At 40.2% G+C, this 22,963-nt stretch overlaps 1 protein-coding gene across 3 annotated transcripts in view; it reads left to right on the top strand.

Annotated features, from left to right (window-relative positions):
- Positions 1-1,155: 1,155 nt before the first annotated feature.
- Positions 1,156-22,963, top strand: part of Fhip2a (FHF complex subunit HOOK interacting protein 2A) — a 36,633-nt gene continuing 14,825 nt past the window's right edge. The window contains exons 1-7 of one of the 3 annotated variants that reach the window (XM_020178201.2): positions 1,247-1,507; positions 8,886-8,964; positions 13,000-13,169; positions 15,864-15,968; positions 16,533-16,655; positions 21,542-21,829; positions 22,002-22,198. In XM_020178201.2, coding sequence (XP_020033790.2) covers positions 1,463-1,507; positions 8,886-8,964; positions 13,000-13,169; positions 15,864-15,968; positions 16,533-16,655; positions 21,542-21,829; positions 22,002-22,198 — 1,007 coding nt within the window. In that variant the 5' untranslated portion in view covers positions 1,247-1,462. Of the gene's footprint in view, positions 1,508-2,005; positions 6,412-8,885; positions 8,965-12,999; positions 13,170-15,863; positions 15,969-16,532; positions 16,656-21,541; positions 21,830-22,001; positions 22,199-22,963 lie in introns of those variants that run through there. The other 2 variants (XM_074078235.1, XM_020178202.2) reach the window with 2 other exon arrangements.

The raw sequence follows: 22,963 nt of genomic DNA, 5'->3' as shown, positions 1-22,963 counted from the left end.
GAATTCTCCTAACAACCTCATGAGATTCGTGCTATGTTTTCCTTTGTACAGATGAAGAAACTACAGCACGAAGAGGTTCAACAGCCTGCTCCTAGGAGTAGCAGAGATGAGATTTAAGAAGGCTACCCAGTTCTGGGGGTCTGGTCTCAGCCCCACTCCAAGGCACTGTGATGCTGGTGGAGCAGCTCAAGTTGTAGAGTGCTTGCCTAGCAAGTGTGAGGCTCTGAGATCAAACTCCAGTAACACTAAAAAAATCCTGCGTAGTGCTGCGACCTTTTCTGCTTTTTCTCTTTTCAGCTAATTCAATTACAAATACATATTTTCATCACTTGTTGGGAAAAATTACTCCACCCTTATCAAGAACTTACTGGTCCCTCTTGGTAAAACACCAACACTAGCATAAATAAACACAACGTTCTCCAGGATACAGCATTTTCCTGAGTTGTATCAACCTAAGCTAAAATTTTCCAGCCTGAATTTTTCAAGGCTTGCCGAGAACACTGTTGCACAGTACTTTAAGAAGCCTCTAGCTAGCGTCACTTACCAGTCCTGCGCCTTTCCTAGCATCCTTCCTGATTCTTTCCTTCACTAACGCTTTCCAGTATCATCTGATAGCTGAACAGAAAATGCTATACCGAATCGCTGCACATCTCAGACATGCCATAAGTTAATATACTGACTTATTGACCTGAACCATCCTACCATTTATGGAACTTCCTGTTTTGAAGTTGAATAATAATGACACCATATCCCGCAGTTAGCAAAGCCATTTCATTTGTTCACATTCTCAGCATTTGCTTTGGGACAGTGGCTTTCTTCTGACCAGTCAGCCCTAGGAGGCCAAACCTCCGAATGTCATATACATAGGTGAATGGCTGCGCTTCCCTTCAAAGCCAGCACAGTACTTTCACTGCAGAAACAGACCTGGGAGGCTGGCTCAAGAGGAAAGCTGCAAGAATGCTGGAGTCCGGCGCCCTGGAGCCCCGGAGAGGGCGGTGGCTGTCCCGGGCCCCAGGCTGGCGGGCCTCGGCCTCTCTCCGCGCGCGCCCGCGCCCGCGCGCGCTCCCGGCGTCCAGCGCCCGCCGCAGGCCGGACCTGGCTGGACTCCCCAGGCTGCGGCGGCGCCCCCTGCAGGCGGCGGCGGGCAGAGCGGGCGGAAGGAACCGAGCCGGCTGCCACCGTGTCCGAGCCGCCGCCGCCGCCGCCGCCAGCCGAGCTCCGCGGGGCCCGAGTCCGTACCGAGCGCCCTTCTCCCCGCGTCCCCGCGCCCGCCCGAGCCGCCGCGCCTCCCGCACAGCTGCGGCGGCCAGGCCCGGCCCTGCCTCGGCCCTCTGCTCGTCCTCCCCGCCCCGCACCGGCCTTCACTCTGGAGCGGCCCCGGCAGCCGCAGCAGGGGCGGCGGCGGCGGATCGAGGAGCTCTCCAGGTCGTCCCGGGAGAAGCTGCTGCAGTCCCGGGACAAGATGTTCTCCAAGTTCACCTCCATCCTGCAGCACGCCGTGGAGGCGGTAAGGCCGCGGGGCCGCGCGCGCACGGCAGGCCGGGGATGGCGGCGGCCTACGCTCCCTGCCGGCCGGGGCAGCCGCTTTCCGGCCTCGGTGGCCCCGGCCCGCGGAGAGCGCCAGGCCCCGGGGACGCGCCGGCCGTCGGGGGCGCGGGGACTGGGCCTGGCTCAGCGGGTACCCCGCTTTCCTTGTGCGCTGGCTGGCCGGGACCCCTCCCCTCCTCCAGAAGGGTGACAGAGGTGACCCAGGAAGGACCCGCCCTCCCGGCCGGGTTCAGTGGTCGCCTCTTCCCGTGATGGGGGACAAGGGAGTCAATCGGGGAGCACCCGATGGGCTACGGGGAGCTCCCCACCCCCACCCCGGGCTCCTGGACCGTTAGTCTTATCCGGAAAAAATTAGTGGCCAGCGTTGAGCAAGACAAAAGAAATGACCACACACTGCTGGCTGGGTTTTGTTGTGCTTTGCTTTTTTTGTGGGGGGGTGGGGGGATGGAGGGTGGGCTGGGAAAGGTGTGATCTGGCTGCGGGGGACCAGCGAGGAAGCAGCTGACCAGACCCGGTTTTGTAATCAGACTCACTTCTGCTTGCTCAGGCCTGGTGGCCCGACTCAGCTGGCCCTTATTGATTGATCTGCATGCAGTAAGAGTTCTTAGGGTCCATTCGAGTTTGCTTTCAAAAGCCGAGTCCAAGCTCACCCAGCAGATACCATCTGTTTCCTTTCTTGTCTAATATATGCGCTTCCTGGACACTCTTGGGTTATCCTACAATTGTGCTGCCTTTTGAGGATTTAGAGGGACATTATTCAGATATTCTAATCTGACTAATAAGAAGAACCCGAAAAAGAGAATGCCTTGCTGTGTTTTAGTAATAAATGGGCCCGTGGCTTTGCCTTAGTTGCTTCCTTCATTCTGGGAGAATTGCCCAACTTGAATAATGCAGCCTGTGAAGAAACAGTTACTTTGTTCACTTTGAAAATGCCAACATGGAAAGGTCCATGTTCAGGTTACCATGATATGGCACTTTGAAATTCACACAACTTCAAAAAAGTCAAATGTAACAGAATAATTTTTTATGATCAGGTAACGAAAGTAAAGTGGACATTTATATTTTGGTTATGCAAAGCAAACTTTAGTACAATTGTTAGTGACAGATGGAACTGTTTTAAAATTTAGCCCTGGAACAAGCTCTTGGGTATCATGAATGAAAAGCAGTGTTCCTTACACATGAGCGAAGTGACAGTTGTAGACTGTAAGACCCAACTTTAAGTTTTACTTTCTTGCTTATACATGTATCATTATGTAAAAAGAATTTAACTAAAATTTATAAGAACTGCAAAATTTATATTTTATATTCTTTAAAACTCTAAGAATCATTTAACTTTTAACATTGAGTATAGCTTAATATTGAAATAATTGGAAATAAGAATTTATTACATTGCTTATATCCTTTACCCATCAGGCTGGTATTTACAGAAATGAGTATAAAGGTGCCTTTCCTGTTCTTCCTACACAGGCTCATTTTTGTTCCAAGGCCTGTGTTTTCTCTCTCCATAATCTTTTAATAATTGTGTATATTATTGGCATCTAGCAAATTATGCACGTCAGTCATCTGCTTCTGCCTCTGTAATATCCAGGTTCTCTACTTTGCTGAGGTTAGTGAGAAAAGTTAGAGTGGATTTTATCACCTGGTCTTAGGAATGAATGCATTGCCTTTAGGAACACAGTGTTTCATTTACTCAGTGCTGGTATTTCTAGCTGTGACACCGATAACCCCCAGTTTACCTTGGGGGGAGGTATGTCTCATCAAAATTGTTTGACGTACTTTTTTTTCCTGTTTGTATTCTCTCCTGTAATGATAAAAGTAAGCCATCCTGTGGTATTTGAAGAATGTTTTTTCATAACCCAAAATTAGTGTCTAGTTAATTTAGTTCCATTTATTTTTTTTTGCTTGATATTTTCTTCTATAAGTAAATCTGACTATTCCTTAGTTCACTAGCATTTCCTCTGTACTCCTTTTAATTTCTGATGTAGTATTCAGTTGACATAATTATCAGGGTCATGCAGAAATAGAGGGAATCCTGTACCTAGAGGTTGATGGGATGTTTCTTCAGCTGTTACTGTGTGAGTCTGTAGAGCAATGCTTTGGTGTTGTCACTTCTCCCCGCCTCCCCCTTTGGCTTTGCTGGTGTTTAAACTCAGTGCCTCACACTTGTTAAGCAAAGTAGCCACTCTACCAGTCCATGGCATTGTCACTTTTAATATTTCCATATTCATTTGGATCAGTCTTCAAGTGGTTTAGTTTTGCTTTGTTAAACAGTTGACCAGAAATGTTCATTTAAATGAAGTTAGATGTACTCTCTGTATTGTTTTAGTTATGGTTTCTCTTCACTTCCTGTTAACTACCTACAAAGCGGGAAAATACAACTAAGATATTTTCAAAGACTAGTATTTGAAAATGTGTTTTTAAGCTGATAGACTTGAGTTTTGGGTGGAGGAGAGAAATTCACACATTTATCAAAAACAAGAGCTCTATTGTAGTAATTCTTGGCTCTTTCCAGAAAAGGCAGTCTTCCCTCAGCATAGAAATGATTGACTGTTCAGAGTCTTATGAAATGAATGTCAGCCAGGTGCCACATATCACAAGTCTGAAATCAGGCTTCTCTTAATGTTAATTCTGAGTTTAGAGTGGGTTGTTTTAGTACAACTTTTCCAAAGGATAAATAACACTTTTCTATTTAGCACAACTTAGTTTTTGATGAGGACTTAGTCTTGGCCTGATAATGTGCCAGGGGGCTGTTTGCTCTGCAATTCCAACCAGTTCCACCCTTGAGGGCAGATTTACTCAGAGAGGATAAAGGGCATTGTCTCTGAAGTTTTGTCTGTTTTAACCAACTCAATGGAAGTCATCCTTCAAAATTTGAGTGCAATGTTTTCTCTTTAAATTATAGATAAGAGTTTTAGTAATGATGATTGTTGGGCCCAGCAATTATTTAAAAATTGAACTTTACTCAAACATATGAAGTGTTTTTCTTCCTTTTTTAAATTGATAGTACTTGGGTTTTGATTTTGAACTCAGGGCCTCATACTCAGGCCCTCTGCCATTTGAGCAATGCCTTCAGCCTATGAAGTGTTTTAATAATATTCTTTCCCAGTAAGTGATCTCTAACTTCAGTCCTTTCTCATTCAGCAAATGTTTTATGAGCCACCGTGAAAGCATGGCACAGTGCAAGGGAAACAAGGTATATCTGTGTCCTTGATCCCAATGCTTGAAGTCTAAGGAGGAACACAAAGCATATACATCAGTTAGGTCACAGTGTAAGGAATGCATCAGAATGTGGCCTAGCCCCTAGAGCGTGACAGAATAGGTTCATGCTAGCCTCTGTCCCTTTCTCTACACTTGGACAAATCATCAAATCTTTGTTCATTACCATTTCCTCAATATGAAATGGAAATAAGTAGATCTAGTTCATAGAATCGTGAAGATTAAAGTGAGATGCTCAGGACTGAGAGTGTGGCTCAAACGGTAGAGTACCTGGCTAGCAAGCATGAGACCCAGAGTTCAAACCCCAGTACTGCCAAATAAAAGGTTGAGGAAGTGCTTGATGCTTAATGAGTACTAACCATTATTATTTGGGTGGTTGGTTTGGGCAGGCCAGTGAGGTCTATAGAAGGAAGGGCTCAGGCACTTTAAAGTAGTTGGTAAAGGTTTTCTGGATGAAATGAGACTTGAGTGAGACTATGGAGAAGCAGAGAAGACAGAAAAGGGCATAAAGAAAGTTGGGGGAAGGAAGAGGCATTTAGAAAGATCTGGGAGTGCAATGTCCATGATTTATTAGACAGTTAAAACACAGGTGTCTGTTGAACACTAGTTTTCACCTGAGTTACCAATGTAGGTCCGTGGGCATGTTAGAGAAAGTCCTATTAAAAGCAGTGTCCAAGGCAAGTGAGTTAACTGGTTTGGGGTCTTTATAAGAGTCTGAGCTAAATAGTTTATCATGAGAATTAAGATCATACAGTGTGTATAAAGTTTATAGCTGTGCCCAGCACATAATTAATTACTCATCAAATGGCAGTAACTGCTGTGCCATCCATTATTACTCACTTCATGTAATAAATATTTTTGAATACTTTGTACATCATCACTGAGTTGGAAACAGAAGATTGATGATAACCTAGAGGGGGAGATGTTGAGCATGACCAAAGAGGGTACGGAATGGGGAACTGGACTGCAGACATTGCCAGGTGTAGGAGGGAAAGGATTCCCAGAGAACGCAGAATTTCAGGTATTCATCTCCATTTTTGGTCAAGACAGTGATTGCATAAAGTTTTAAAAATTTAATCTCTGTATGGTAAAAACTTAAATTTGAATCTTGTGTGGCTGATTCTCACATTGCTTTCATTTTTTTTTTAAACCCAGAGCATAAATGTTTTTATACAATGGTAAAATGGATAGTTTGCATGGTAGAGTTAATAACTATTAGCAAAAAGGGCAGGTTTACTAGAAAGTTTTATATATGTAAGGAAATCTTTTCATGTTTAAATAAGATTGTTATCATAAATTATTAGCAGTTTGGAACTGTTCAGCTGTCTCCCTGTTAACGGCACTGGTACAGTCTGTGATAAGAAGATCCTGGGTTTTGTGCTCCAAATAGAAAAATCCAAGCAGAGCACATGGATGGGGTGAGGTAGGATAGCTATACTGAGGGAAGGGAGTCATCCATTCTGCCAGATGGGAAAAGGAAAGAAGAAGAAGGGCAAGGTGCGCACAAGTAGAGTTCGCCGGCAGAGAGAGAATGCTTTTCTTTTTCAGGTGCCTTTAAAAACTACACTACCCCATGGGAAGGCAGGCCCAGGAGGTTCCCACCCAATAATGAACAAGTGAGGAGGGGCATGGCCGGTTCCCAGCCAGGTGAGGGTGGTCTGGGACATCCCCAGGCAACCTACAGGAGCCCCAAACTTTTCCTGCTTCCAGCCTGCCTCATACCCTCTGGGAGAGAGGTATGCAGGAAGTGATCAGCGTCATCCTGGTTTGAATTTGACTGTATTCTACAACAAAGTTCCCCACACAAATTCTGTAAACCCTTCCTGGTCTAGTGACTTATAGTTAAGGCCCACTGGTAAAATAATCTGGAAAAATACTGTCATTCCATAGATCCCTCAGAGGTTCCCTTGGAAAAATTGAACAACTCACCATATTTACACTTCAATACTTGGTACAGATCTTGAAACAGCTAATCTATCTGTATTCATCCCTCTTGTTAGTGCATTTAACTCTGTGAAGCTAAGTACTCCTAGTTTTAACTTCTTGCTTAAATCTTTTTTAGAAGATTTCATAGCATTCTATTTAAAAGGAAGTGAATATTTATAATCTCTTAATCCATGTCTACACAGAGCAGCACATACAGGCAAGTGTGAAAGAGTTGGCATTAAGATGATAATGACTGTTGAAAATTTTTTAGGTCCATTTTTTTCCCACAAATACATTTCACTTTCTGGATTGCGACACTTAAGATATCTATGGCTACTTGTTATAGTTTGCACAATGGTTTTGAAATTGTTTTCAGTGTTGTCAACTTTGAGGTCACTGCTAAGGACAGCAAGATGTCAACATGGAACAAGTGGAAGTTCAGGAGTAACCTGACTCCCTTTAGGTCCTTGGTACAGATGGAGTATATGAAAATGGAAGGTCACCCTGCTGTTTCTTAGGTTCCCAGAACAGAAACGGATTTGTTCTAAACAAAGTTGGCTCAGCGCTGTCCTTTGTGACCAAACTTGACTGATGACACTAGGACTTGCAGAGCACTCAATCTTTAAGGAAAGATGCTGAAGAAGATGCAGCCAAGTCTTTTTCTACCCATTTACCATGCTTTCAAAATATTTGTTGGTCTGCGGTGAGATGGCTCAAGGGTGTTAATTTTGGCTTTAAAATGTCTGAAGTAAATTTCAAAGCTTAAAATGCAAAACATCTTCAACTTTGTGGAATTTAAATTGGTAGTGTCTTGTTCATGTAGTTATTTTGCTAAAAATATGCACTGTGTAATCCAGGCTTAAATATGAAAAGATTTACATTGGGATGTCATTGAAAGTAGGGAACACTTTAATCTGATTATGACATAGACTTTGCTGTATGTTTTGATAGTGGTGACGTGTAACTGATTGCATTGCCACTTTTTACTGTTTTGCATTTCAAAGTCCCAAGTACAAAGATATCTTTTTGTCCATAATTTTAGGTACTTCAGTAATAGAATATTGGTGTGTTTTGACTTAACATAGTTATTTTTTTTTGAAGGGGTATCGTTTATTGAACTAAATAACACAGTTTAAAAAATCTGTTAACTGTACATCTGATTTAAAAAATGTTTGCATTAGATCACAAAGCAGATTTACAAGCAACCATCAACTGCAGAAAACAGAAGAAAAGTGATCCTTTCATTTACTATAAGAAAATGAAGTCTTTTTACAAATGTTAAAACAATTAAGTTTACAGTGGTGCCAAACACCAACAATTTAAGCAAAACCTCCCAATTTTTAAGAAAAAAGAAGTATGTTTTTCACTTTCTAGTCTTGGCCCAAATTTTAATTCTTTGCAGTGGAACCAAAACCTCCCGAGCCCCTTTCAGTGTCCTCCAACACTTGAACTTCTATTTCTGGATAAAAAATCCGTTCACAAATGAGCTGAGCAATTCAATCACCCTTTTTTACTTCAAATTTCTCTTCGCCAAAATTAAACAGTATAGCACCAACATTTCCTCTACAATCTTCATCTATGACACCAGCTCCTACATCTCTGAAGTGTTTTGCAGGCAAGCGAGAACACGGAGCTGCTCTTCCATCCCCCCAGGAAGAGCTCTGCGCGTGTCTGTTTTCACAAGCGCGCTCTCCACGGTGGTCCTGCGCGGTGGTCCTGCGCGGTGGTCCTGCGCGGTGGTCCTGCGCGGTGGTCCTGCGCGGTCAGGCACGGTACAGGTCGTGTCCGGCGCGTGGACCCTCGGCGGGGCCGTGGCATGGCCCGAAAGACGCGCGAGGCCGCCCGACCGCCCTCCTCCGCAGGCGCGGTGGAGCAAAAGACCGGGAAATAAGTGGAGAGCCGAACGGAGTTATTTTTGGAGCCACGTAGTTGAAGGGAAGGGGGAAAAACCCAATGTTCTAGTTATAATAATAATGTGATAATCGATACCATAGTGATTTATAATGAATTCTAAGTCATTTTCACTTTTTTGGATTCAACTCACTTTGTGTCTCTTTGACCTGAGACACAGAATTGAGTTAAAACTCTGATTTTTATGCTGCTCTGCACTGTGATAGACAATGGAGAGTGAGTTGTGCTTCATGGGAAACCTAATGCCACGTCCTTACTGTTGGTCTTTTCGTGTGTTTGTGTAGCTTGCGCCTTCTCTTCCCTTACAAGAAGATTTTGTGTACCACTGGAAGGCAATTACCCACTACTACATAGAGACTTCTGGTAAGGAACGAGGCTGAATATTGATTAAACAGTTCTATGAAATACTAAAATATTCTTCATAATAAGTTTTAAAAGTTATTTTACATTTAACCTTAGTTTGCCTTTAATTCATCTTTTAGCTTCATTCATTTAAAAATATATCTGTTTTAAAAGCCACATGTGAAAAAATAAATAGATAAAAAATACAAATAAAAATGTATTGAGTATCTACTGTGAGTCAGACATTATTCGAGGCCCCAGGGGATAGAGTAGTCAGTCAAGCAGACAACAGCCTTGTCCTGATTGAACTTGTATTTTGGGGAGGCAAATAATAAATAGACAAATTCATGAGCTGTGTTAGGTGACAGGTGTTAAGGGGGAAATGAAACGGGCAAGGAGGAATAGAAGTGTGTATTTGAGATCAGGGTGGATGGTTGGCTACTTTAAGTTAGACTAAGCTACATTGCCCAAAGAGACTTCTGAGCTGAAATTTAAAGGAAAGAGGAACTTGACCTGCTAGCTAACTGGGGAAGAATGTCCCCAGAAGAGGACCAAGTGCACAGTCCCTGGGGCTGCAACATGTGCCAGCTGGGCAGATCCCAGAACTACAAGGACGCCAAAGAAAGCTAGCGTAGCTGAAGTAGAGTGAGGGGGATGGTGGTAGGGGAGGAACCTACAGATACAGAAGCTGCAGATTCACACGGGCCTCGTAAGCCATGGCAAGGCCTTTGGCGTTTGCTCTGTGACAGGAAGCCTTTGGAAGGCTTTTAGTAGAGCTGTAACAAAGTCTGTTTTAAAGCAATCAATCGCTGTGGCTTCTGTGAAAAGGATTAAATTGGAGGGACACCTGGTAAAACTAGTAGAACAGTTGGTGGGGCGGTAATTGTAGTGGCCCAAGCAAGAGATAATGGTGGCTTGGACCTGATGGAGGTGGTAAGAAGTGATTTTGAAGGAAGATTGATAGATTGGCTATTGGGTGTAAGTGAATAACAGTCAATGGTAACTAAAGTTTGGGACCTATCCATTTGGAAAATTAGATGTGTCACTATCAATAATGGCAGCATCTCAGGAGGGACATTCTGAGGAGTTGGGACATTTTAAGTTGATATAAGGAGATGATTGGCAGTAGAATCTGCACTGAGTGAAGGTGTACCTAGAGATAGGTAAGAGAGCACCTTCGGCACACAGCAGGACTTAAAGCTAAGACTGGATGAGATTATCTAGGGAGCAAGGGCAGGTGGAAGAAAGACAGTGCTTAGAGGTTGGGAAGGAGACAACAGCAAAAGAAACTGCTTTTGTCAGTCAGGTAGAAGACACCCGAGAGAGAATGGTGTGTTAGGAGGAGAGAGCGGATCAGTTGCCTCAAATGAAGCTGGCATTGGGTTAAGGAAGACTAGGAACAGATCACTGGATTTAGCCACAAGGAGCTCATTAGTGTTCTTGATAAAAATCCAGTTTAATGGCAGAAAGGACAGGGAAGTCCTAACTGGAATAAGTTGAGAAAAAAATGGGCAGAAAGCATGTATAGACAATGTGTGTAGACTGCTCTCTTTGAGTGTTATTGTAAAGGATGCTGAGAGGGAGATGTGGTGGCAAAAAAGAGGGTTTTAATTTCTTTTAAGGTATAAAGATATTGGGTTAGGTGTGTGGCCCAGTGGGAGAGCATTTAACCTAGCTTGTGTGAGGCCCTGTAGTCCATCCCAGCACTGCAAAGAAAAAGATGTTGGATGATCTTGTAGTTGATAATTTAATGGAGCAACCAGTAGAGGAAAGGGTGGGTGCAAAGTAGGATGAGATGGTGTCTAAGCAAGATCCTACCTAGGTGGGCAGAGGAGGAGGGGCCTAGTGTGCAAGTGGAGGCTGGGCCTTCAGTTGGCCTGTGGACAGTTCATCTATCAAAACAAGACAGAAAGTGGAACAAGGTAGAGATACAGGATGGGGGTAGATGTGGTGTAGGTATCTTTAGAAGTTACCTTCTGGTTGTTTCTGTTTTTCTCAGTGATTAGGAAGGACGGAGAATAAAAATGGTGAATGTGAATAAACTGGGTCAAGGATTGGCAGACTTTCTCCATAAAGGGCCAGATTGTAAACGTTTTAGGCTCTATAGGCTGTGCAGTCTCCTTTGCACCTGTTCACCATTGCTATTATAGTACAAAAGCAGCTGTCAGCAAAAGGTGAAAGAACAAGTTGTGTTGTTCCAACACAACTTTATTTTCAAGATCTGACGGCAGGGCAGGATTTGTTGCATGTGCCAAAGTTTGGCAACCTCAGAGATGGGGGCACAGAGTCCACTGCTGCTCAGCACTGTGGGCTCGCTTGAGGACTGGAGAGATATGCACATTGGAGATGTCATTTAAGACAAGAAACAATGCTGAGCCCTGTTGTACAAGCCCTTCGGTCTGTAACCCTAGCTACTTGGGAGGCTGAAATCCAGAGGATTGCGGTTTGAGGCCAGGCTGGGCAAATAGTTCTCAAGACCCCCATCTTCAAAATAATTAGAGCAAAATGGGGTGGAGGTGTGGCTCAAGTGGTAGAGCACCTGTTTTACAAGCACAAAGCCCTAAGTTCATACCACAGTCGCACCAAAAAGTAAAAAATAAAAAAAGACAAGAAGCATGAAAAAATGAGAATAGTTGATTAGGAAAGCAGATGGGGTCATAGATGATTCATCTTTAAAAGAGAAAACTACATTTAGGCTATAAATAGAAAGAATATATATATGTAGATATAGATATATAGATATATTAAATTGTGAAATAGTTTTTTACTTGATTTGGTGTTTAACTAGCAGATCTACAGAAATGTTTTTTGAGAGGAGCTGTCTTTTTAAATGACTATTCTTAGCCCTTGTGATTTTTTTTCCTCCTCAAAGGTTTTTAAAAAATGTACAAGTTCTTGCTTTAAAGAATTTGTTTCTATCTAGTAGCAGAAATAAGTGCGTGCATTATAGTGAAATAATGGAGGAATAACAAAGTTGATGAAACCATGTAGTTTTCAGCCAGGTTCCAGTGGCTCATACCTATAATCCTAGCTACTCAGGAGGCAGAGATCACAAGGATTGAAGTTCAAAGTCAGCCCTGGGCAAATAGTTCATGAGATCCTATCTCTAAAGAACCCATCACAAAAAAGGGCTGGTGGAGTGGCTCAAGCATGTAAGAGCACCTACATAGCAAGTATGAGGTCCTGAGTTCAAAGCCTAGTACCACCAAAAAAATGAAGTTTTCAAATCTAATATATTAAAAAAATCTGTAATATTTACTAAGAATTCTAAGAAGAAACTTTGAAAAAGACTTGGATAATAGCTATTGTTGAAATGTCAGAAATTTTAATAGCTCCTTTTGGCTCCTCCTTTTTTTTTTTTTTCTGTATTGGGGTTTGAATTCAAGGCCTATACCTTGAGATACTCCACCATTTCTTTTTTGTGATGGTTTTTGGTTGTTTGCCTGGGCTGGCTTCAAACCATGATCCTCCTGATCCCTGCCTCCTGAGTAGCTAGAATTACAGGTGTGAGCCATCAGTGCCCAGCTCTCCTATTTTTATTAAAGAAAGTGAATTGAAAACCAGCATTAAGTGACCAACTTTCCAGTGCTACAAAGTAATGTGGTAGTAATAAAAAGAGAACCTGTCCCTTTCATGTATCCTGGGTTATGCAGCTTAATGTTCAAAGCCAACCTTGAACAAAGAGACCTAAAATTCAAATCTTTTGAACTGGCTAAGTGAAGAAAATTTAATTACAAGTACATAGAAGACTTGATGTTGTGTGTATTTTCCTAATCATGCTTTGTTTTCCCACATAAATGGCTGTCATTTCTAAATTATTATGGATGTATATTAGCTGATAGAATATATTTCAGAAATTGATTCACTGTTTGAATAAGAGTATGACAAAAGCAGATCTTAATTCTATCGAAGATAGTCCTACCACGTGTACACAGCTCATGTGTGATTCAGATGTTTCTCAGTTTGAATAAGTAGAGGGAAATACAAAGAGTATTTTAAGTGAAATATGCAGCTTAAGAATGTGTGTTTGATTGATGTGTATTTTTTATTATTTAGATGATAAAGCCCCAGTGACCGATACAAACATACCATCGCATCTAGAACAGATGTTAGATATACTGGTTCAAGAAGAAAATGAAAGAGAATCTGGAGAGACAGGTCCATGTATGGAATATCTGCTCCATCACAAGATCTTGGAAACACTATATACTTTAGGAAAAGCTGATGTAAGTTCCTAATCCACACCATGTTCTTGGGCCTGTAATATACACACTCATGTCTTAGAGATAAGCTGCCAAGTACTGAGTTTAATTATAGCAGTACACACTGCACATGGCAGGATTCAAATTAAGAATATGGAGAAAGAATTGTGTGGCCTGCATGTGCTGTGGCTGAGGCCTGTAATCCTAGATACTTGGGAAGCTGAGGTCGAGAAAACCATAGTTCCAGGCCAGTCTAGGCAAAACAGTTAGCAAGATCTTATTTCAGTGGGAAAAAAACTGAGCGTGATGGCACACACATGTCATCCCAACCATACAAGACACAGTAAGTATGAGGATTGTGGTCCAGACCAGCCTGGGCCAAAAGCAAGACCCTGTCTCAAAAATAACCAGAGCAAAAAGGGCTGGAGATGTACCTTTAGCAGTTGAGTGTCTGCCTTGCAAAAGCCCTAAGTCCAACCCCCAGTGCCACCAAAAAAAAAAAAAAAAAGGAAGGGGTGTGGCCTGTACAATCATAACATTCACACAGATGCAAATTTCCCAAGTGGTCTATGCTGCTTAGCGCTCCTGTGTAAACGCTTATGAAAATAAACCCAAGTACCTGTGCCCAGAATGACAGAAAATGAGGAAGAACCTAGTAACAACTGGGTGACAGAAATGATTCTTCATAGTCTTGAAAGAGATAATCGCTGATGTTCTAACCTTAAGTGAAATGATGAGTAGAACCAGTTCAATTTTTAGGCCTAATAAATTTTGAAAAAAATGTTTATAAAACTAGTATTGGGCTGGGGATATAGCTTAGTGGTTTAGTGTTTGCCTTGCATGCATGAGGCCCTGAGTTCAATCCCCAGTACCACAAAAAAAAAAAACTAGTATTATCTTAAGTCATAATTTGTACCACACAACTTTCAAATTATATACATAACAGGGACATGTTCTGAAAAATGGATCAGGTGATTTTGTTATTATGTGTATTTGTGCAAACCTAGATGATACAGTGTACTGCACACCAAGGCTATGTGGTATAGCCTCGTGCTAGGCTGCCAGCCTGTACAGCATGTTGCTGTACTGAATAGGAGGCTTTATAACATAAAGGTATTTGCATTTAAGCACATGTAAATATGGAAAAGATATAATAAAAGTAGGTGAGAAAAGCAGCTGAAAAAAAAAATTTAGCTCCCTTAAATAATCTTATGGGCCCATCCTCAACATATGTGGTCTGTTGTTGACAAAAACATTGTCATGCATGACTGTACAGAGTCAAGTTTCAAACCCTGTGGAAGCATGAGGAAGAGGAAGAAGAGTCTTGGGTCTAGGCTAGGAGGCCTGGCTTCTAGTCACACAGTGTTGTCACTATCATGCTGGGACCTTTAGCAAGTCTCTTTGGTTAGTCTTTAAAAACATGGAAGTGAATAAAAGAAAAATGAAAAAAAAATAAAAAATAAAAAAAAATAAAAACATGGAAGTGATTGCTAAAGGACTTCCCCCCAACTCTAAAAGTCTGTGGTTCTGTTCCCTGAATTTCTATAATAAATGTGAAAAATTAAACTAAAACAAAAAACCCAGTGGACACATTTTAACACCAGACTTATGAGTAATATTAAAGACAATTTCCTTTTAGCTAAGTCTATAATATTCTAATTCATTTTTAAGTTAAATACACACAATTTATATTTTCTAAGCAGCAAATCTCCTCCCTACTAACCTATAATTTATTCTTGTCCTCCTTTTTTCCTGTCCTTTGGAGAAAGGGATTATACAACACTGGGTTGAATAAGCATTATTGATCTTTTAGCAAAAAGTTAGCAATTGTACTGCTAGTAAATTTATTTTGACTTAAGTTATTATAAATATTATTAGTGCTTTACCTGAACAATGTAATTTTTTACAGCTTTAAAATATTATTGTGCTTCAGATTATGTTTTATACTATTTCCAGACAGCACATCTGTGATGGCAATTTAGAAATACTCATTTCATGACCGTATTTCAGCTGTGAGGCAGTATCACCTGCTTACTTATTTTCAGCTGTGAGGCAGTATCACCTGCTTACTTATCCAACATACAGCTTTGCTGGTTCATTCTCTCTTAGTCCACTGCACAAGTAATCATCAGATTACCTCCTTTTCAGCAACTAACTGACCTGTCATAAAAACTTGTATTAAATAGTCTTTGCCTGTAATAATCATAATGTAAATACTTTTGAAACTAATTTTAAAACACTGTTGTTAGAACAAATCACAATAGTTTAAACCACAGGATTCATTTTACTTACATATGTATATTAGAAGGCTTTATTTGCCCCTAGATAGACAACGGAACGTTATTAATTACCTGTCATTAGTGTAAATAACGAGATTCAGCCTTGGCTCTGGCAAAGAGCTACCTGTAATAATTTCGTGTTACCCCAGCATTCATGTGGTTGACATTGCGTGAACCAGACTCCTGAACTCAGCAACATATTAACACCATGCTGTTCATAATCACACGAGGATAATGGTCTCAGACAGTATTTTTAGAATGCCAGTCATTAATATTAGTGGAAAATTTTTTATTCTGACAAAGTTATTAACTGGCCAATTGCATTGTCTTTGAGGGTAGAATATATTAACAGACATTCACCTATGTTTTAAGTGTTCAAGTAAGCATGTTTGTGTTACCTGTTCTTTTCCTGTTTGCTTTCCTTTTTTCCTGTGCTCAGTGCCCTCCAGGAATGAAACAGCAGGTCCTGGTATTCTACACTAAACTCCTGGGAAGAATCCGGCAGCCCCTGCTTCCACACATAAATGTGCACAGGCCAGTGCAGGTATTCTATTCCCCTTAAGTAAATTTCTTTGGTTTGATTTCTTTTAGTATAGAAGTTATTTTTTGTCACAATTAGCTTGTTGTGCTTTTGTGGTCAATTAATTTCAGTTTTTCTTTTTCAAAAAATTTCTTTTTTATACTTCACAATGTATTTTATATTATATTATTTTAGATTATTTTTCCAAGAGTAAAGTTAATAAAGAAAACTATTCTAAAAATAACATTAAAATTAGCATATATTTGACTTTCCCTTATACACGATTATATCAAATGTACTTCGTATCTTTATATTCTCTTTAAAGGCTTATACATTAATTTTCTTCTTACTTTACCTCCACTACATTGCTAGGAGAGTTTATTGTATACCTCATTAACTTTTTAGGGTAATGAGCTTTAAAAATTTACTATTAGTAAATTTATTTTAATACAGGTTATTGTAAACATTGTTAGTGTTCTATCTAATTAATGCCAGGTATTTTCATTATTTGAAAAATTTTAATATCTGTAAGACAAATGGATTGCTGTTTATATACTTTTAAAAAGTTTTTAAAATGCTTTTTGACAGAAACTAATTCGACTCTGTGGTGAAGTCCTTGCAACACCAACAGAAAATGAAGAGATTCAGTTTCTCTGTATTGTGTGTGCAAAGCTGAAACAGGATCCCTACCTGGTTAATTTTTTTCTGGAGGTATGTTACACTTCTCAGACTTAAAAGTATGCTTACATTCATGTCATCATAAAAATTGAATCCTGTACATAATCCTAGGAGGAATAACATTTTCTAAGTTACCAAGTTGCTTGTTTCACTTCCCAGAATTATTTTTCATTTTATCACTGTTTATTCTAACTTGAAATATCCTGGGAAAAGACACTTTCAAATAATGCAGTTGAGCTAGCTCCATTGAGCAGTATCAGGACTGGACAGATACCAAGCTGAGGCTTAGAAATATGGGCTTGATAGGAGGTCACAGAGGTCGATAGCTGGCATGGTATCAACCCAGGCTTGCTCTACTTTGCAATGAAGTAGTCCAGCATGGAGAGGATGACAGGTGCAGCTTTGCACAAGTTGTGCCCAGTGCGATGGTTGGGATTGCTCAGGTGTTTTGTACTGTTTGTATAGCCATAATCAGCAAGTTATCAACTGACTTAAGTCAGTTGATATTTTGGTTTTCACTTCCGATTTTAAAGTAAAAAATAAATTTTGCATAGTTTCCATTTTCATTCACTTTTTGTTTTCTAGAAGTGAAATAATTTAGGAGTAGATTAGAAAAAGTAGTTATATTGTTTTTGTCTTTTTTGTTTAAAAAACTGTTTTTCTTTTTTAAGATTAAGGTATAAATTACATACAGTACAACATTCTTTTCCATCTACAGTTCTGTGTTAGTTTTTTGTTGCTGTGATAAAATACCTGAGAAAGTCAACTTAAAGGAAGAAAGATTTATTTTGGCTCATGATTTCAGTGGTTCCAGTTCATGGTCAGCTGGCTCCATAGTGCCTGTAGTGAGGCAGGGCATCATGGTGGTAGAGTAGAGCTGCTCACCTCATCAGAGCCAGGAAGCAGGGAGAGGGGAAGAAGAAGGGGCTGTGGATAAGACATGCCCCCAGTGACCTGCTTCCTCCACCTAGGCCCCACAAGTCTACTCAGCTGTGATCTCATCAGTGGGTTAGTCCAATAATGAAGAAGTTTCAGTCCTCATGATCAGTCACCTCTAACTTGTATGGGACCAAAGCCTTTAACACATGAGTCTTTTGGGGGAGCACTTTATATCCCAAACCACAGCAGGTTCCATGACTTTGAGTTTGACAAACACATACAGTAAAAATGCCACCACAGTCAAGAAATACAACAGTTTTGTCCTCCTGCCCCAGGCCCCTTTGTAATTAACCCTTCCTCCCCCATCCTCTAGAAGTAACTTACCTGTTTTCTTTTCCAAAGTCATATAAGTGTTATAATCCTTTTGACTCTGGCTTTCTTTTTTGTTTTGTTTCGGGTTTTTTTTTTTTTCTTTTTGGTGGTAGTGGGGGCCTCTGGGTATGGAGCACAGGGCCTCATACTTGCCATGTCATGGTTTTTAAAACTTAATACATTTGAGATACATCCATGGCTTTATTTCCTTAGGTGAACAGTATTCCATTGTATGAATGTACCACAGTTAAGAGACTTTGAGGGTTATTTCTACCTTTTGTCAACTTTAAATTCACTGTCAACATTCCCACACAGATTTTTGCATGAATTTAGGTTTTCATTTCACTTGGAGAAATTCTTAGCAGTAGGATTACTAGATCATTTGGTAAATGTATGTTCATCTCCCCAAGAAACTGCCAAACTCTTTTTCAAGGCGGCTTCTTCGTCTTGCATCTCATCCTTAGTCCGTGTCCTTTCCCATCAATGGGTATTGTCAGAAATGTTAGCCATTCTAACAGATGAGTGTTTCTTCTGTTTTACCTCATTAAGTAAATAATTTAAGATCCTGTCACACACCATAACTGCAGAAAAGTAAGCAGCTCAGCCACAAAATTTCATGGATTTAATTAAGGACTATGAATGCATATTTTTTATGATGTACATTATATTTTGTGTCTTGATTTTCAAATCTGCTTCACAATGATTCAAATAGTTCAGATGTCTAAAGATTTGTTAATGAGGGTAGCATAAAGTTCTTTTGGTGTTCTATATACTTATAAGAAGTAGATTAGTTTGGTTTAAGCATGAGATTTTTCTTCTCAAATTTCATTTTTGCTAAAGTTTTCTTAGGCCCTTTAGTGTACTTTAGATGCATGGATTTTTACCCAAAATTAATCTCAATAGAGTTCTATCTCAAAATCTCTAAAACTTGTTTTGAAAGTACACAGCCACAGATCAGAAGCAGAGGAAATTTGCAGGCCTGTGTGTGTTGATGGAGATGCATGTTATATACCTGTCTTAAAGAAACATTTACAGTTAAACCTCACTACAAACACCACACGTCAGGATAGCTATGTGTTAGCTTTATGCAGCATTTTTATAGCACGTATTTCTCCAAAGCCTGAGTTGGTGGATATCTCCATTTTTCTGCATGCAGAATTCAGATGTTTTTAATGTCTGTTATTATAGTCTCCCAGCTTAGAATTATTTATATGCATTTTCTCTTCTGGTGCTGGTCAGGAAGCTCCTTGAGGACAAGAACTCTGTCTCATTAATCTTTGGATCTCCATAACTTCTCTTGTATGTCGCACAATGCATAACAGCTGCTAATTAACCCTTATTGGATGAATAAATCTTGGGGGGAATGCAGACTTATTACTTTAAGTATTGATAGTAACAAAAATATTTTTCTGTGCTCAAGCATGTACCCCCCTGAAATCTAATCTCTGCTCATTTATATCAGCCAGTGTAGGCTTCTACTGTGGGATAAGTGCATATGGTACATGAGTTAGAAACAGTCTTTACCCAAAGGAGTTTATAGTCTGATGGAGCAGGTAAAAAGATGAATGTTTGGATACTGTTATCTAAGGTAGAGTAAGGTAAGAATCATAAAAAAGATACAAAATAAATGCCTTAAGTGTTCATAGGCTGAAGAGATTACATTTGCCCTAGGTCATCAGGAAAGACTTGACAGAAGAAGTCATCTTTGAAATGAGCCTTGGCAGATGCTTAGATACAAATGGGTGAACATAAGGAATGAAGTTGTTCAGGAAATAGTATAAGAAGAGTTTGGACAGACTAGGAGCTGTCAAAGGCTTTGAATAGCAGATTGGGCATTTTTGCTCCCTTGTGGACTAGAGAGCCACTGATGATTTTTGAACAAGGATGTTATTACATAGAAGTGTCTGTACCTTAAGAAATGAAATTGGGACATCATTTTATATAGTGGCTTCCTTTGGGAAGAGATAAAAAAGTGGGAAAACCAACTTGAAAGCAGATGGAGGAACACAGAGAAGAAGTAACAAAGGACAGTAACTAGGTTGGCAGCGGTGGGTTGAGGTACAGTGGGCTCTAGCACTGCAGGGGACTAGGAGTGGGTTTGTGTGCCATGTAACTGCTCAGGTGCAGGAAGTACAGAAAGGATTGCAAAGCTTGAAATCCTGAATGAATAAGGCTGCTGCTAGTGGATAGAGAGTTTGTTGTGAGACGGTGGTAATCTTGATTGTGAATGTTTTGAGTCGTCGTGATACCCAGATGGAAGTAATGAGCTGGTATTTGGTATTGCAGGTCTGTGATTTGGGAGGGAAGGCAGGTAGAAGAGATACAGGAGTTACGTGCACACATGTGTCATGGGGACTCATGAGCTCCTTCAAACAGAAAGAAAACAGTTTGATGGAAGCAAGAGTTAGGGCAGTCAGTTCCTAGTGGCCTGGGAGCTTCTCTAAGTGCAGATTCCTTGGCTCCACCTCCGGCTGTTCACATTCAGCAGGGCTGGGCAGGGCCCAGGAATCTGTTTTCTAATCAACCCCCACAGAAAACCAGGATGCCAACAGTCTCAAGTCACACCTTGAAAAACACCAGCGTGAGGAGTGCTGCTTCCTCTCACTGTTCTTATTGGAGGCACCTCTTCCAACAATATTATTGGAATTTTAGATGGAGTAAACTTTTACTTTCATGAAGACTACAATATGCAATTTATTTTGTAGGAAATTGGCAAATTGGAGTATTCGTCCAGTTGTTTTCTTTTAACATATGTGCTGTAAACTCAGTTTCTCAAGAAGCAATAGAAGTAGTTTTAATTGCTATATTTTAACCTTGGAAGTAGAACCTTGAGTTCATTCAACCTTTAATGGACTGCTATGATGAACAAAAGCTGTCACAGAATGGATGACTGTGATAGGCTTTGTGGAGAAGCTGTTTTATGATGATTTTAACGTGTGTGTCTAGTTGGGTTTTTGCTCTTATGTTCAAATGGACAAAAGAGTTTTACCACAAAACTAATAATTTGCTTCAGTTAAGAGTTAAGATTCTCTTTGTGTTTAATTCTAAGGGAGGACAGTATATCAGCATTTCAAGCAAATCTGTCCTCAGACACAAATAAAAATGTCCTCAGAATAGTTTCTTCTGTTTTTATAAAGCAGAAGTATAAGGGAACAACTTAGGGAAAAATTCTTGTATATCACAAGAAAGTTTGGGAGCTTTTGTGGAAACCTTAATGAAGTCTAATGCTATTAATTCTGTTAACTTTGGGACTTTAACATATTTTTGTTTGTAAGTTTGCATTTTGCCTCCCTCCCATCTTAGAAGAATTAACATTGAGACCATGTATTTACAGTAGCCTTTAATGAGAAAACAATGAACTGCAACTGAATTTTTTTCCTGTTAATATTAGTTGTTTCTAGTAGCAGTCGAATGGCTGTCCCTAATATTGTTCATTACTTATGGTCAGTGTAAGACACTTTGTAGTTAATATGAAGAGTATCATTAACTTCTATGTGATGATAACATTACATCTAAAATATGGTTTATTAAAATTTGAATATTTTCATTTACTTACTGATACCTTAGTTAGGCATGTGGAATGTTAATTTTAAAAAAATCCATTGATATATGATTTCTGGCTAATAAAGTTCTTAATGTGAAGCTTACAAACATGGATTCCTTTTCAGAACAAGTTGAAATCATTGGCCTCCAAAGGAACACCAAGTATAATTTCAGAAGATACATTGAAAGGTCAGGATCCCTCATCAACTGATGTAGGAGCATCCGGCCAGCCAGAGGCACTGGGTGGTGCTTCTGCAGTGGAGCACACAGAGGACGAGCCCTCGCATCACATGGATGACCTGTCCACAAGCTTGGATGACCTTACTGTCACTTCACTGCCAGAGGCTTCTGTCATTCGCCCAAATCAGGATTACAATTTAGTGAATTCTTTGTTGAATCTTACCAGAAGTCCAGTGAGTCATCATCTTACTTTAATATGATCACAGTAATCTGCATTTAAAGTAGAAAAAAAATCTGTTCTTATGATGTAAAATACTAAATCCTTTTATGCTGAATTTTCCTGAACAACTTGATGTGTATCCAATTCAGGAATTGAAAGTGTGTGTTTCCTCCCCTCCCCTACAGGATGGCCGAATAGCTGTGAAAGCATGTGAGGGCTTGATGCTGTTAGTAAGTTTACCAGAGCCTGCAGCTGCGAAGTGCCTTACTCAGAGCACTTGCTTGTGTGAACTGCTGACAGACAGACTTGCCTCCCTGTACAAGGCCCTACCTCCGTCAGTGGATCCGTTAGATATTGAAACAGTGGAAGCAATTAACTGGGGGTGAGCACCATGCTTTGCATTTTCCCAATAAAGGTGACTTCTTACACCTGCATTTCAAAATCTGTGTCTGTTTTGCAATGGTAAAGCCTTAAATCTTTAATTTTGAAAAATGTAGCATACTAATGATCTATAAATGGAATATTTATTTATTAGTGATAACATATTGGTCCAGCTGTTACATAGTTGAGCTGTTTTTAACTTGTCCATTATACTGATTTATTATTTGTTTTTTTCTTAGTGTGGTGCTGGGGATTTAACCCAGAGCCTTGCATGTGCTAGGCAAGTGCTCTACCACTGAACTACATCCCTAGGCTTTTTTTTTTTTTGAGACAGGGTCTTGCTATTTAGCCCTGGCTGGCCTTGAACTTGCAATCCTCCTACCTCCACCATGCCTGGCTTGGTGCTGATCAATTTTTGAGGGTTTACATTATTATTTTGTTAACCTTTCTTTGTTTTTTCCACACTAAATATTCTAACATCTATCAGAAGACCTCCTTGTTAACATGACTGTATTGCATTTTAAGGCAAGAAGAGCAGCTAACCAGTCTTTTTGCTTACTTTTCTTGCATCCCAGCAGCTGAGATGCTGCAAAAAAAAAAAAAAAAAAAACAAAACTGTTTTCTTGCAATTACTTGGTCAAGTTTATGCCAGAAATCTGAAGAGCCATTTAAGTGTTTTTTCCTGCTACTCCGTTCTGTGTTAGTCTCTGTCTTTCCACTTAAGGAGAGAAAACGACTTGTAACTTTTATTTAAAAGTTTCTCTTA

Source organism: Castor canadensis, chromosome 7 (genome assembly GCF_047511655.1).
Source record: "Castor canadensis chromosome 7, mCasCan1.hap1v2, whole genome shotgun sequence".
Lineage (NCBI taxonomy): Eukaryota > Metazoa > Chordata > Mammalia > Rodentia > Castoridae > Castor > Castor canadensis.
This window is presented reverse-complemented; position numbering and strand designations above follow the sequence as displayed.